Source organism: Garra rufa, chromosome 1, assembly GCF_049309525.1.
Source record: "Garra rufa chromosome 1, GarRuf1.0, whole genome shotgun sequence".
NCBI classification, from domain to species: Eukaryota; Metazoa; Chordata; class Actinopteri; order Cypriniformes; family Cyprinidae; genus Garra; species Garra rufa.
The window spans coordinates 61,835,088-61,849,845 of record NC_133361.1 but is presented as its reverse complement, the minus strand read 5'-3'; the positions used below and the strand labels follow the sequence as shown (position 1 = coordinate 61,849,845).

The 14,758-nt window shown below is 36.4% G+C and overlaps 3 protein-coding genes across 5 annotated transcripts in view; all 3 read right to left on the bottom strand.

Moving 5' to 3' along the window:
- Positions 1-7,249, bottom strand: part of LOC141338211 (uncharacterized) — a 34,938-nt gene extending 27,689 nt beyond the window's left edge. The window contains exons 1-3 of the mRNA XM_073843761.1: positions 6,381-7,249; positions 3,619-3,702; positions 1,342-3,279 (exon numbers count right to left, since the gene is read on the bottom strand). Of these exons, the coding sequence (XP_073699862.1) occupies positions 1,342-3,279; positions 3,619-3,702; positions 6,381-7,204 (2,846 nt within the window). The 5' untranslated portion in view covers positions 7,205-7,249. The remainder of the gene's footprint in view (positions 1-1,341; positions 3,280-3,618; positions 3,703-6,380) is intronic.
- The window catches only part of LOC141337759 (NACHT, LRR and PYD domains-containing protein 3-like), an 887,345-nt gene that overhangs the window by 337,891 nt on the left and 534,696 nt on the right, over positions 1-14,758 (bottom strand). The window lies entirely within an intron of this gene.
- On the bottom strand, positions 13,881-14,591 carry LOC141338136 (protein NATD1-like). The gene is made up of 3 exons (XM_073843699.1): positions 14,422-14,591; positions 14,098-14,216; positions 13,881-14,011 (listed from the first exon to the last, which is right to left on the bottom strand). The coding sequence occupies exons 1-3, from the start codon at positions 14,582-14,584 to the stop codon at positions 13,892-13,894; spliced, it is 402 nt and encodes a 133-aa protein (XP_073699800.1). The 5' UTR covers positions 14,585-14,591; the 3' UTR covers positions 13,881-13,891.

The window sequence follows — 14,758 nt, the reverse complement described above, 5'->3', positions numbered from 1 at the left end:
ATGTTTCCATGGTTAAAGAAAATTTAACACTGCCTTAGTGGTATCTTAATATCCACATAAAAAAAAAACCTATAGAATATAATATTTACAAAACTGTGCTTTGGCATTCCACTGCAGTGGGGCAGTTGTGATGCTGACTGGTACAGCGCTAACTGTAGTTCATTATGTTTTATGCTTATGAACACACACCCATAAAATACTCATCAAACCTCCACACTGAGATCAGGGGGCTGCAGTGGAGAAGCTGCTCTCTTTCTCTTCCTGCTGATGGTACTAAAACATATAAAGATATAAAAAAGAAAGAAATATTTTTTTTTCTGTAAATTATCAGTCTGCTCCAATAAATTAACATAAACACAGGTATGAACAGGTCTTGGTGAGCTATGGTTGAAAACTACAAAATACATGAAAATTAGTCTTTCAGACTGGGATCAACTACTTTGGCCTCAGTCTGGATGGTCTGTGAGGATGTTCCTAGCTGAGTTCACTGGTGCCTGTCTATAAAAAGCACATGTGAAACTCTCAAAATGAAATCACACTGGAACAACACAATCTCCCTAGCTTTCACTGAAAATGCAAATTAAGTCATTTGGGACCATTTTGGCTAAAATGATCCAGGAGTGGTTGAAGATGGTATCCAATATGTAAAACATGCAGATGAAAAGTGGTGGCTAAAGCAGCGAACACATCTAAAATATTACAGCACCCGAGGGATCAACAACCAAAGATTTATCTAATAGATAAATCCCAGATAAATCTAATAGTTTTACAAATATATAATAAATATAATTTAACATCACTTAACATTATTTTTGGCATGTTTCCCATCCAATAATTACAATAAGCTATGTGATTTGTTAATTTGATATGAAGAAGGTCTCAGCTTTCAAGTTCTGTTGATTTTGTCACAAATTCTAAACAATAATTGCAATTTATATCAATCTGGAGATCATTTATTCATAATGTAAACTAAACATTCTTTGTAAAATTCTGTTGAACAATAAATATAATGCCTATTTATGAAAATAGCCTGTATACAATGTAACATTTGGCTGCTAATCAGTTATTGCTTTTTTTAAACAAAGCTCCATGCCTTAGTGGTATCTTAATATCCACATAAAAAAAAACCTATAGAATATAATATTTACAAAACTGTGCTTTGGCATTCCACTGCAGTGGGGCAGTTGTGATGCTGACTGGTACAGCGCTAACTGTAGTTCATTATGTTTTATGCTTATGAACACACACCCATAAAATACTCATCAAACCTCCATCACAACTTTTTCAAATTATGTTCATATTGCAATATTATTTTAGATTATTATAGATTTTCACACTCACACAGCTTTTCTGCAGTTCCTCACAGCAGGTACCAGTCTCCTTTTGCCCTCTTTTGATTTGATGTTGTACTTATTAAAGTCTAACTCATCCAGCACCTCCTCTGACATCAGGATCATGTTTGCCAAAGTTGAACATTGTGCAAGAGAAAGACTTTTTCTTTTTGTTCCAGATTCTAAAAATGCCTGCATTTCTTCAACAACAGAATTATCCTTCATCTCAATCAAGCAGTGTGACAGATTCATCCATCTTTCAGGACTGACATTGTTTTTTTGACCTCGTTTGAGGTTGTGAATTATGTTCTTGATGCTCTCTGGGTTGTTTTCTGTGTGTATCAGTACATCCTGTAAGAGTCTCTGATTGCACTCCAGTGAGATGCCATGAAGGAATCTAAGGAAGAGATCCAGGTGTCCATTTTCACTGTTCAATGCTTTATTCATTGCTTCCTTTAGAAACACATCCAGAGTAATATTTTCACATTGAGTTCTGGACTTTCCTGTTAGGAACATTTTCAGAATCTCACGGTTCTTGTGTAAATAGCAGTAAAACACATGCAGTGCTGCAAAAAACTCCTGAAAGCTCAGATGTACAAAGCTGTAAACCTTCCTGTGATTAAATACAGATTCCTCTCTAAAGATCTCAGTACAAATCCCAGAATACACTGAGGCATCAGAGACGTCTATGCCACTTTCTTTCAGGTCCTCCTCATAGAACATCACATTACCCTTCATCAGCTGATTGAAGGCCAGTTCAGCAAGTTTTACAATCACTTCTCTGTTGGACTGCAGGAGTTTCTCTGGATCTCTCTCTTCATACTTCTGGTTCCTCATATTTGTTTGAATAAGAAGGAAGTAGATGTACATTTCAGTCAGAGTTTGAGGGATTTCTGCACTGTGATCTAGTTTCAGGATGTTTTGAAGCACAATGGCTGAGATCCAGCAGAAGACGGGTATGTGACACATGATGTGGAGACTTCTTGCTCTTCTGATCTGTGAGATGATTCTGCTGGCTTGATGCTCATCACTGATTCTCTTCCTGAAATATTCCTCTTTCTGAGGGTCATTGAATCCCTGAATTTCTGTCACACGGTTGATGTATTTAGAGGGGATCTGATTGGCTGCTGCTGGTCTGGTGGTGATCCAGATGAGAGCAGAGGGAAGCAGATCTCCTTTCATGAGGTTTGACATCAACACACCCACTGGTGAATCCTTATTCACGTCAGAAACTTTCTGACTGTCTGAAAACATCAGTGAAATTCTGCTTTCATCCAGACCATCAAAGATGAACACAACTTTACATTCATCATAAATCTTTGCGTCCAAACCTTGGAGTTCAGGATGGAAGTCAATCATAAGTCTGTGAAGACTGTATTTATGATCTTTAATCAAGTTCAGCTCTCGAAATGTAAGCACAAACATAAAATCTACATCCTGATTGGCTTTTCCCTCGGCCCAATCCAGAATGAACTTCTGCACAGAGACGGTTTTTCCAATTCCAGCGATGCCTTTAGTAAGAACAGTCTTTATTTGGTCCTTCTTCTCTCTTCTCATCTCCTCATATCCTGGATCAAGTAAAGGATTAAAGATGTCATTGCAGTTGATTGGAGTGTCTTGGAGTGTCTTGTAACCTTTCTCAATCCGTAGCACCTCATGTTCTTCATTCACCCCTTCACTCTCTCCCTCTATGATGTACAGCTGTGTGTAAATCCTGTTCAGGAGAGTTTGATTCTCTTGTAGTTTAATTCCCTCAAATAAGCTCTCATACTTGTACTTCATGCTGATTTTGTGCTGTTCTTTGACTCTCTGAAGATCATCAAGCACTGGTTGGTGAGAATTGAGTTGCTGGGCTGCTTCTGAGTCACAATGTCTGAAGTGGGTCTGATAGTAAGGGGATGGGAAGGTCTGAGGGGACACATATCTGATCTGGTCAGCTCTCCAACCACTGAAAAGATATTAAGAGAAACAATCAGAAAGGACCTTTGTCAAAACAGAGAAAATATTTAATGTTTCTAATATCAAATGATCTTATCTCAAATCATACCACAACCACATTTGCAAAGCAGTGTTCATCGGTGCCAATAGGACAAGTTCATCTATATTCATGTGTATTCATATTATATTAGTATTATGTATTAATCTACTGACTTTTTCTTTTCAATTTTCTTTCTTTATATCATTTATTTTTGTATTAATTTTGCTTCTAAAAAGAGAGCACTTTTTCTGTCTAAAAATTAAATTAATTATTTGTGTTGAATATCTGACTGTACATAAAAATACTCACACAGGATCAAAGGGATCTGATCCATCACTGAGATCAGGGGGCTGCAGTGGAGAAGCTGCTCTCTTTCTCTTCCTGCTGATGGTACTAAAACATATAAAGATATAAAAAAGAAAGAAATGTTTTTTTTTCTGTAAATTATCAGTCTGCTCCAATAAATTAACATAAACACAGGTGTGAACAGGTCTTGGTGAGCTATGGTTGAAAACTACAAAATACATGAAAATTAGTCTTTCAGACTGGGATCAACTACTTTGGCCTCAGTCTGGATGGACTGTGAGGATGTTCCTAGCTGAGTTCACTGGTGCCTGTCTATAAAAAGCACATGTGAAACTCTCAAAATGAAATCACACTGGAACAACACAATCTCCCTAGCTTTCACTGAAAATGCAAATTAAGCAATTTGGGACCATTTTGGCTAAAATGATCCAGGAGTGGTTGAAGATGGTATCCAATATGTAAAACATGCAGATGAAAAGTGGTGGCTAAAGCAGCGAACACATCTAAAATATTACAGCACCCGAGGGATCAACAACCAAAGATTTATCTAATAGATAAATCCCAGATAAATCTAATAGTTTTACAAATATATAATAAATATAATTTAACATCACTTAACATTATTTTTGGCATGTTTCCCATCCAATAATTACAATAAGCTATGTGATTTGTTAATTTGATATGAAGAAGGTCTCAGCTTTCAAGTTCTGTTGATTTTGTCACAAATTCTAAACAATAATTGCAATTTATATCAATCTGGAGATCATTATAGCCACATATCTGTTTAAGCAGAAACACGCAGCACACCTGAGTTGATCAACTCTCCTGCTTTACTAGTTATAGCACAAAATAAACATGAATTAACATCAAATGGCATGTTGAAAGATTCAACTTACTGAAAATTTCACTTTATACAACCACTTTTTTATTGATTACCATAATGAATTATGCAATAAAGGGCTTGTTCTCTTCTGGTTACTCCATGTGTTTTTTCATGATCTGATAGCTATTTGGTTTGTTAAAACAGTTTCATTTACACTTTCACTTTTATTTCCTTTTTCTTTTTTTATTCAAAATATTCATAAAGGTGTTAATTATATTATAAAAAATCAGATATTCAGATTTACACATATGTGCAAGTAACATAACCACATAAGTGGTTTAAACACTTTTATAATGACCATGGTAGTTGATCTATAATGGATGATGGGAGCCGCCAAGTTAGTTCGCGCTGAATCAAAATGTAAATTCATCCTCTCCTCCCGAGACATTAAATTAAGTTTCTGGCGAATGGGGAGAAGAATAATAAAGTAAACTTTATTGTTACCTACACGGTGTATATGATATCAATAAAACAAATTATATTTGTAAGGATCATTAGTGCCACTCACCTATACATCAGTGTGTATTTTACAAACTGTAAATGTATATTTTGCTAATGCTTCTGTGTTTTTAAATATCTGAAACCTAAAATAAGCATTATCTGGTTGAAAACACTGAATAGTTGTGATATGCCAAGCGCTGAGCATGTCCGTCTCTCACCCAGCGCCAGGAAAAGCAGATGAGAATTTAGTAGTTGATCACGAGACGCTGTTAACATTCTAATTACACCGATGTTATTGCGCACTTTAAAGGCTTAAAAAATACTTGTGTGAGGTTGGTAGCTAGCTAGTTGAAAATACTGTATCACAACGGTATCACATCTATAGTTTCAGTGACACCTGCCCCATTTTAATTCTCTTTCTTTCATTTTAATTCTCTTTTATCGAAAGACCATCGAAAGAAGCCATTCTTTCTTAAAAAAAAAATAAGACAAAGCCTTAAATTAAACAAAAAGGACATTGTGGATAAATTTAAATACAACTAAAATGAGTGAGCAGTTTTGGGGGTTTTTCTGTCTTTTTGCATTTTTTAATTAATTATAATCAAGTCAAAATTAGGAGATTGAAGTTGTGTTATATTGCGTGAAATAAGTTAATTAATGTGAAATTTCCACCTACTAAAAAAGTCTGGTTAACTGAATGATTATGAAAATAAAACAAGGTTGACAAAATTATATTGTTGGCGTTTCTGAGGTAAATGTTATGTTACGATTGTTATTCCACATTCACAAGCTGTGTTATTGACGATTTTTGACACACTGATTGATTGAATACATGAGATTTGTTTTAAGTTGTTCTGATTTTTTTCAACATGTCTTCTGATATTCATTCATTTTGTGCTGGAACTAGACAACATAGACTGTAAAGAAAGGAAAAGAGAAGAAAAGAGGAAAAAGATGATTGATTCACATGCTGCATGAACTGAGGTGAATACTGTGATCTCATGCCATATTAAAGAGCTGATAACAAATTTATTGTTTATATTGTGTGATAAAATGGCGATTCGTGTTATATTAAAGTAAGAAAACACGTTTACTGGGATTATTTTGTGGCTGGCTTGCTACAAATAATGAATATACTTGAAAATGTTAAATATTATTTCCAAGCATTTATACTGTCAATTGAACAGCTGTTTTATTTACCTGCAGAAAAGAAATCAATAAAGAGTGTTGGAGGCCACATTAACCTACAACGTTTAGGGGGCCCGTACAAATGTTTTTTAATATGTTTACATTTCAGTGATCATGCAGGTGTGTAAGGAATTTAACTAGTTAAAATGACTCTAATGAGGAATCTATTATTATTGAAACATTCAAAGAGAAGGACCTCAGTGAGTGCAGCATTATGTTTGTAAAAAATCACATCCACTGTCATGATACTTACACAGGGTCAAAGGTCACAGCAGGTTCATCATTGAGAACAGGAGGCTCAACCATGGCCTCTGTGTCTACTTCTCTGAGATAAGGGGGCTGATACATAGAGTTGTTACTCTTCATAGACACACAGCTGAATCCTGGAGATGATACTCTCTCTGTGTCTACTTCTCTGAGATTAGGGGGCTGATGCATAGAGTTGTTACTCTTCATAGACACACAGCTGATTCCTGGAGATGATGCTCTCTCTGTGTCTACTTCTCTGAGATTAGGGGGCTGATGCATAGAGTTGTTACTCTTCATAGACACACAGCTGAATCCTGGAGATGATACTCTCTCTGTGTCTACTTCTCTGAGATTAGGGGGCTGATGCATAGAGTTGTTACTCTTCATAGACACACAGCTGATTCCTGGAGATGATGCTCTCTCTGTGTCTACTTCTCTGAGATTAGGGGGCTGATGCATAGAGTTGTTACTCTTCATAGACACACAGCTGATTCCTGGAGATGATACTCTCTCTGTGTCAACTTCTCTGAGATTAGGGGGCTGATGCATAGAGTTGTTACTCTTCATAGACACACAGCTGAATCCTGGAGATGATACTCTCTCTGTGTCAACTTCTCTGAGATTAGGGGGCTGATGCATAGAGTTGTTACTCTTCATAGACACACAGCTGATTCCTGGAGATGATACTCTCTCTGTGTCTACTTCTCTGAGATAAGGGGGCTGATGCATAGAGTTGTTACTCTTCATTGACACACAGCTGAATCCTGGAGATGATGCTCTCTCCGTGTCAACAGGAGCCTCCTGCTCTCTCTCCTCATACACACTCATTTTACAGGCTGTTCGTCTGCTTCGCTTCTTGCTATAAAAGAAACTCAGGCCTGCATGTGGAAACAGAGAAATAAAGATTTAAAGGAAAACTTTTGCCAAAATGCAATCAGGTTTCTTTTTTGGATTGTAAACTAGTCAAACTTTCATCTTAAAGCATAATTATGAGGAAAGAGCCACTTTTAAGATTGACCATGATTTTGTTTTCTGGTCAAATGGCCAGTGAATGGGAGTGCTAGGGGCCCTACTTTGAGCGCATCAAAATCAATATTTTCACAACACTAAGAAGGCTTGACACACCATGAAATTTTGCTCAAAGTATCGCCTGGGTCTCTACACATGAACTCGAGCATTGAGAACATTGTTTGTGTACACAGAGTTTACTAAAAAGAAAGGTTTTGAAGAACTCACTTTCACTGTTTTGGTTTCCACTCGCAGCCATCTTGCCAGTCAAGAAGTGTCGATCTCTGAATGCGACGTAATAGTGAGGAGAGTAAAGATGGATAGCTCCTTAAGCATATTTCCATTATTATAATTATTATATAAAGATATTGCTAAGTGATCATGCTTTTTTCATTGGAATTAAAACTTTATGACATTTCGTCCTATGGAGTCCATTCATTCACATTCGGAGAGACCCAGGCGATACTTCGAGCAAAGTTTCATGGTGTGTCAAGCCTTCTTAGTGTTGTAAAAATATTGATTTTGATGCGCTCAAAGTAGGGCCCCTAGCACTCCCATTCACTGGCCATTTGACCAGAAAACAAAATCACAGTCAATCTTACAAGTGGCTCTTTCGTCGCAATTATGCTTTTAGATGAAAGTTTGACTCGTTACAATCCAAAAAACAACCCAGATTGCATTTTGGCGAAAATTTCCCTTTAAGCACAAGTTCTGTTAGAAAGACTCAAAAGCCACTGTCATTCATAATAGGTCTGGCCAATCATTGCTTGAAACCTGGAGTATAAGCACTGAATTCACTGTTTATTTTTTGCAGTCGACGCTGACATTCCTACTCAGTCAGGGAAACTTGATACTTTAGCCGCAAGTTTTCGTGGTTCATGAAATTACTGACATTTAATTTAAAATAAACCTTCTGTGATTGACTGTGTAAATGGCATATCTTCAACAATTCACACTATTTTATTAGGCAGCGACTACTTGGACTAAGTGTAAATAGCGAAGGAAGCTATTTACACTAAGTGCAAATAGCTATAGATTCTATGTACACTATGTTAAAATAGCAGGATTTTTTGCTATAAAAAAAAGGGTGTGACCTGTGGCCAAGTATAGTGACCCATACTCTGAATTTGTGCTGTGCATTTAACCCATCCAAGTGCACACACACACAGCAGTGAGAAGTAAACGCACACCTGGAGCAGTGAGCAGCCATATTTCGGTGGCAGCCGGGGAGCAGTTGGGGGTTCGGTGCCTTGCTCAGGGGCTCACCTCAGTTGTGGTATTGAGGATGGAGAAAGTGCTGGTAACTCAGTCCCCCACTGACAATCCCTACTAGACCTGAGACTCGAACCCGCAACCAACTAGGTTACAAGTCTGAGTCTCTAACCATCAGGCTACAAACTTTTGTGGCCAGTCATGCCCACAGTAGCATTTGCGATACTACTTTTGGAAAATAGTGGCAATTATTTCCACCTCAGTATTATAGTACATTATAGCCACATTTTGGGATGATAAAGCCCTCCCTACCCAATAATTTATCTTCAACCTTTTGATTATTTCCTTAATTTTTTTGTTTTAAAACAAATGCCTTTAATAATCTGCTCCTTAACACCACCAAGACTAAGGAGCTCATTGTGGACTTCAGGAAGGGGAGAAGAGGTTCACACAAACCCATCCACATCAACATGGCGGTTGAGCCTGTTTCTTCCTTCAAGTTCCTGGTGACCCACATTTCAGAGGATCTATACTGGACCACCAACACCTCCAGCCTGGTCAAGAAGGCTCACCAGCGCCTCTTCTTCTTGAGAACACTTAAGAAGAACCAGCTGTCCTCAGCTATCCTGGTGAACTTCTATCGCTGCACAATAGAAAGCATCCTTACGAATTGTGTCACAGTCTGGTCCGGAAGCTGCTCTGTTGCACATTGCTGCACATTGAACTCTGCCCCCCACTGACACCTCTGCCCCTGTACATACCCATTTGTAAATGTTTCCATTGCACACATACATATTGTACACTTGTGATAAACCTATATCTATGCATGTCTATTTGTAAATTCCTGCTTCAGTAAACAGTAACCTGTATATTATGTTCATATCTACCTGCAATTTATATTATAGTTAATAGCAACCTGTATATTGTGTTCCTCTATGTTTTGTACATTCTAATTGTAGTTAATTATCATCTGTAAATTATGCTGACAGTACTTCATCTGTAAATATTATCCATAGCTTCTCCCTGCACATATCTCCTATAAGTGCACTTATAACTTATAAAATATACCTATATCCTGCACTTGCTGCTTATTGCACTCCTGGTTAGACCTAAACTGCATTTTGTTGCCGTGTACTTGTACATGTGTAATGACAATAAAGTTGGATCTGAATCTAATCTAATCTTTACAAAGTGGTAGTTTTGAAAAAGGAGAATTCACCCAATCACACGTTGGTGTGCAGAGTTAGTGTAAATAGCCTCTGCTAACTAGGCAGACTATTTGCACTTAGTTTAAATATACACTATGGTTTTATTAATATCATGTAAAAGAAAAAGTGTTAATAATTTAACATGTATCATTCTGAATGCTCATTGAGCTGTTGCGTCAACTCTACTCGCATCTCAATCACAAGTTTACTTTTTGTTAATGGAGAGCCACATCTTATGATTTAAATGTCACGTTTGGTATGCCTTCATTTTCAAATTTTGTCTGAACATTCACGTAAACTTTATTTGAAGACTTTCCAGACTTATCAAAAACATGGTTGCCATGGTCAGCAATCCATATCCATCACTACATCAGCCAACACCACAATAAGGCCATGAAAAGACTGTTGTTTGCATTATAATTTATCGTCAAATTTGACTCAACTGTACTGAACTGAGAGTGTCAGGTAAGAAGACATGTGACATGTGCAGAGCAGTGGGTCCCCAGGACCAGGACTGAAAACCACTCGACTAAAAATGAGTCAACAACGGAGATCCTCAGAGCTTGAGTGCGTACAACTGACTGGCACATAAAGTAAGTTATTAATGCCAAATTTTAGGATTGACATGACTGTCAACTGTTTGTGAACTAAATCTTCTGTAAATGAGCAAGCTGTTTAACCCTACTGTATAAAAGGCTTAAATACTGACAAGTCCACAGGAGTTTATCACTGTCTGAAAATAAAAAAAAATAAATAAAATAAACATAACACAAAATGATGCACATGCATCTTCCCCGCTGTCAAAGCATCGTTAAATTATATAAAACTAGTAAGTGTTTTTCTTAATATGTTACAATATTTTGGCCTATGAAGTCTGTTTGTCAGCAGTTTTACCTTATTTGTTTAAATATCCGATGTCCGACCCAGCAAGTATAAAAGGGTATAACATATTTAGGGAAGGCTTCATTGTTAGCCTATACCGCGAATGTTTGTACTTTTTTGTGTTTTTCGTCCACCAATGATTTCCAAGTTGGTCTGGCCTAAGTAGGCCTATGTGACAAAAAGCGGAGAATATAACGGCTATTTTCGCGAATGTCAAACGATTAACTAGCACAAAACTCAAGGTAACCGAATTGTTAAACTTTAAAAGAGTTTTCTTAGGACTAGGATTAATGTGACTGACATAGAAAATACAGTTGGAAGTACAGGCCCAAAGATAGAAACTGTTTTAACCGGTGCTGCTCTTCTCGTCGTTTTCAGGAGTAACGATCATCTTTGACGTGTTTGACTTCGACTTACGGTCTGTTTAAACGCAAAAGGTCCTTATTGATATTGAAATTGACTTGTATTACACTGCTGTTAAATGTTTTAACGAACTTACCGATGATATTGTTGATTTCGACTTATTCGAAATGGCGTCTGGTGTAATCATGATAAGTTTCGGTTTCACTTTATGAGGAGAGCTGAGTTCTAGAGTTGTGACGTTCGCGAACGAACCGATTCTTTTGAACGGCTCATAAACATGAACGATGGGAGCCGAGTCGCGGCTCGGGGGGAGCCGTTCTTTCTTTCCTATGCGTGTTTCACACAGATGCACACAAATTAGCTCCTCCGCGGGACAGTATCTATATGTCTAATACTTTAAGTATTTTTGTTATCTATCAAAATGTTCTTTTGTGATACTGTACTTGTATAGAATTGTTTCACTAAAAGCTGTTTTGCATAGACATTCATTGCAGCCCACTTTGTTATTGTTCATTTAAAACTTGAAGGGGCTGATCTCCTATTTGCAAAGTTTACAGTAGTAATAGTAGTAATAGTGGACTGTATGTAGACTTTCCATTTTATTTATTCTAATTTTGCCTACAGTATATATTTAAAACTTTAAATTGTTTATTTTTTTTTTATCAAAATGTTCCTGTGTGATAACAATGTTCTTGAGTGGAAGTGTTTGTTGTAAAAGCTGTTTTGCACAGAAATTAATTGGGGCCGGCTTTGTTTTTGATGTTTATCTGTGAGTAGGTATTGTATGAATAACATAAGTCAACATAGCTTTACACATACACACACTTTATACTTAAGGTAAATCCAAAATAGTGATGTCACTGTCTAAGCCGAGGGATGTTGTGCAACCCTATAGAATATAGTCCACACATGACAAATGAGGTAATAATCAATATTTCAGAATAATTCAAACTCATATATTGGTGTGTCATATTTGAGTTTTAATTATTTGACTACAAATCTCACCTCATCATTCCTCCCAGTGATTATTTTCTTTTGAACGGCTCTTTGAAAGGAATGGATCGCCAAGATCCGGATCCCCTCAAAGAGCCATAAATCCCATCACTACTGAGTTCCGCAAAACCAGACAGCAGGAAGCACATCAAGTCGGACTGAACGTGATGACGTTGGAATGTAGGCGACGTACTGTGCTATACTTGCCACAGCAGGCTTAAATAAATAAATAATAAAACATTACAACTAACAAATAATACATATCACAGAGTGCCACTTAAAATGACATTAAGAAAACTCTATTTAGGCTACTCATTTCAAAAGCAAAAATCTAAATAATTTTTTTCTGACAGATAAATTGATTTTGAATAAGCATTGCGGGACACCTTATGTTTGTGATGTATTCATGTAATAAAATGTGAATTTAAACTGTGAAATTACATTTTTAAATATAAAAAAAATACTTTACTCATTACTTTTCAAAAGGTGGAACATTGTGATTTGGAACACAACAATCTTTGTGCTTCAGATGATAAAAATAACAAGCTTATTAATAATTCCAGCAGAGTGATTACACATAGGTTTTAACAAATAGTGAAGATGTATAACATGGAATTATTGAACAACACCTTTTAAATTAAAATAATAATATATTAATAATGGGCCTAATGATGATGATGATGATAGTAATCATATTAACAGTAGTAACAACATGATTTCTTGGGATTGCTAGGGTGTTTCAAAGCAATTTGCAATAGCAACGTGTATTTGACATCTGCAAGATGTAGTTTGCTCATCTGCAATATGTCTTTTGGATGTTTCCTATCAGGTGTCAAACAGACGTCTATTAGTTTGATTAAGAATGTTTGTAAACCTCTGCCAGATGTTTGTACACAGCAGATGCTTTCCAGATCAAGAGATATTTAACAGACATCTTGCAGACGTGCGTGTGCTATCTGGGTAGTTGTTTGTAAAGTCGTTAAATAATTTTTTTTATGTGCACAAAAAGTATTCTCATAGCTTCATAAAATTACAGTTGAACCACTGATGTCACATGGACTATTTTGTTAATGTTCTGGATAGCAACTGAGATGGTAACTTGATAGAAAAATCTTCATTTTTTTTCCAAATGGAAGTTAACAGATGACAAACAGGTTTAGAATAAAATATCTGATAAATGTAATATTTCAACACTCTTAGGACAGGATTGCCGCATGGATTAAGTCATACGTTTGTACGCTTGACCATTTGCTGATGTGTTTGTTTGTATCTCTCTTGTACACTACCAGTCAACAGTTTTTGGACAGTTAGATTTTAATGCTTTATTCTCTTTTGCTCCCCAAGCCTGCATTTATTTGATCCAAAATACAGCAAAGCAGTAATATTGTGAAATATTTGTACTATTTGAAATTACTATTTGAGATAAATGCAGTTCTTTTGAACTTTCTATTCATCAAGGAAATCTGAAAAAATTCACTCAGCTGTTTTCAAAATAATAATATTAATAAATGTTTTTGAGCAGCAAATCAGAATAGTAGGATTATTTCTAAAGGATCGTGTGACTGAAGTAAATGCTTAAAATTCAGCTTTGAAATCACAGGTAGAAATTACATTTGAAAATACATTCAAATTGAAAACAGTTGTTTTAAATGGTAAAATATTTTAAAATGTTACTGTTTTTGCTGTACTTTAGATAAAATAAATAAAAAAATAAAAAAATAAAAGCTTTAAAAAGTTAGTGAACTTGTAGGCTCCAAAAACTCTGTACATCCTGTCATTAGTCTGCAAGGAGTCGAGTTGCAAAGGAGGTAAAATCTTCTGATAAGGCATTGTTTAATTCTTCCTTTATTTATTTATTTTCAATATAAGCCTGGTATCCAAGATGTGGATTTTCATCTACATATTTTCTAATGTACCAACAAGATATCCTCGCTGTCAACTTCTCTTCAACAACAAAATCCAGAGCAGCCTAAGAAGAAAACAGAGAAATTCATTACTGAGTTACAGAAAACAACAGGACATGAAGAACTGAGGAAAGCAGAAGAGTGATTTCACCTTTGCCAGGTGAGCTGCTACACCTTTACCCCTGTGTGATTCAGGAACCTCTGTAGAGATCAACTCCACCTGCTGATCATGACTGACAGTGTATTTCAGTACTGCACTACTCACTGCTCCTGATTCAGATGACAAGGGAAAGTATTGTTATTGTTACCATTAAATCGTATAGAATTTGAATTGATCCTGTCTGAGAGTGTTGACCAGCTAGTTAACAGCGTGTTATGAATCATGTGTTTTGATGGTCAATAATGTTGTCCAAAGGCAGCTCACTGAGTTTTGAGACAAAAAGTCGGAATGACATGAAAACGTTATTTCTCTTACCGCCGCAGTCAAGAGCAACTGTGAAACGCTGATTCGGTCTATCGTGTATTACATTTATATTCGAGAGGTACACACATCCACAGCATTTGCTGGGTCGCTGACTGTTTTTATATCCTTGAGTGAACCGAAAGATACTGCTTCGAGACAGTATGTAGCGCGCCATGATGTGACGTCACCAGACAGTCCGGGACAATACCAGAAGATGGCGCTGTAATGTTGTTCATTCATCTGTCACATCTCACCACCACCAAATAACTACAGCCTTAGATCCTCACATATGACCCAATTTAAACATTACATCTGAATTTTAATTGCTATATTAAATAAAACAATAGAT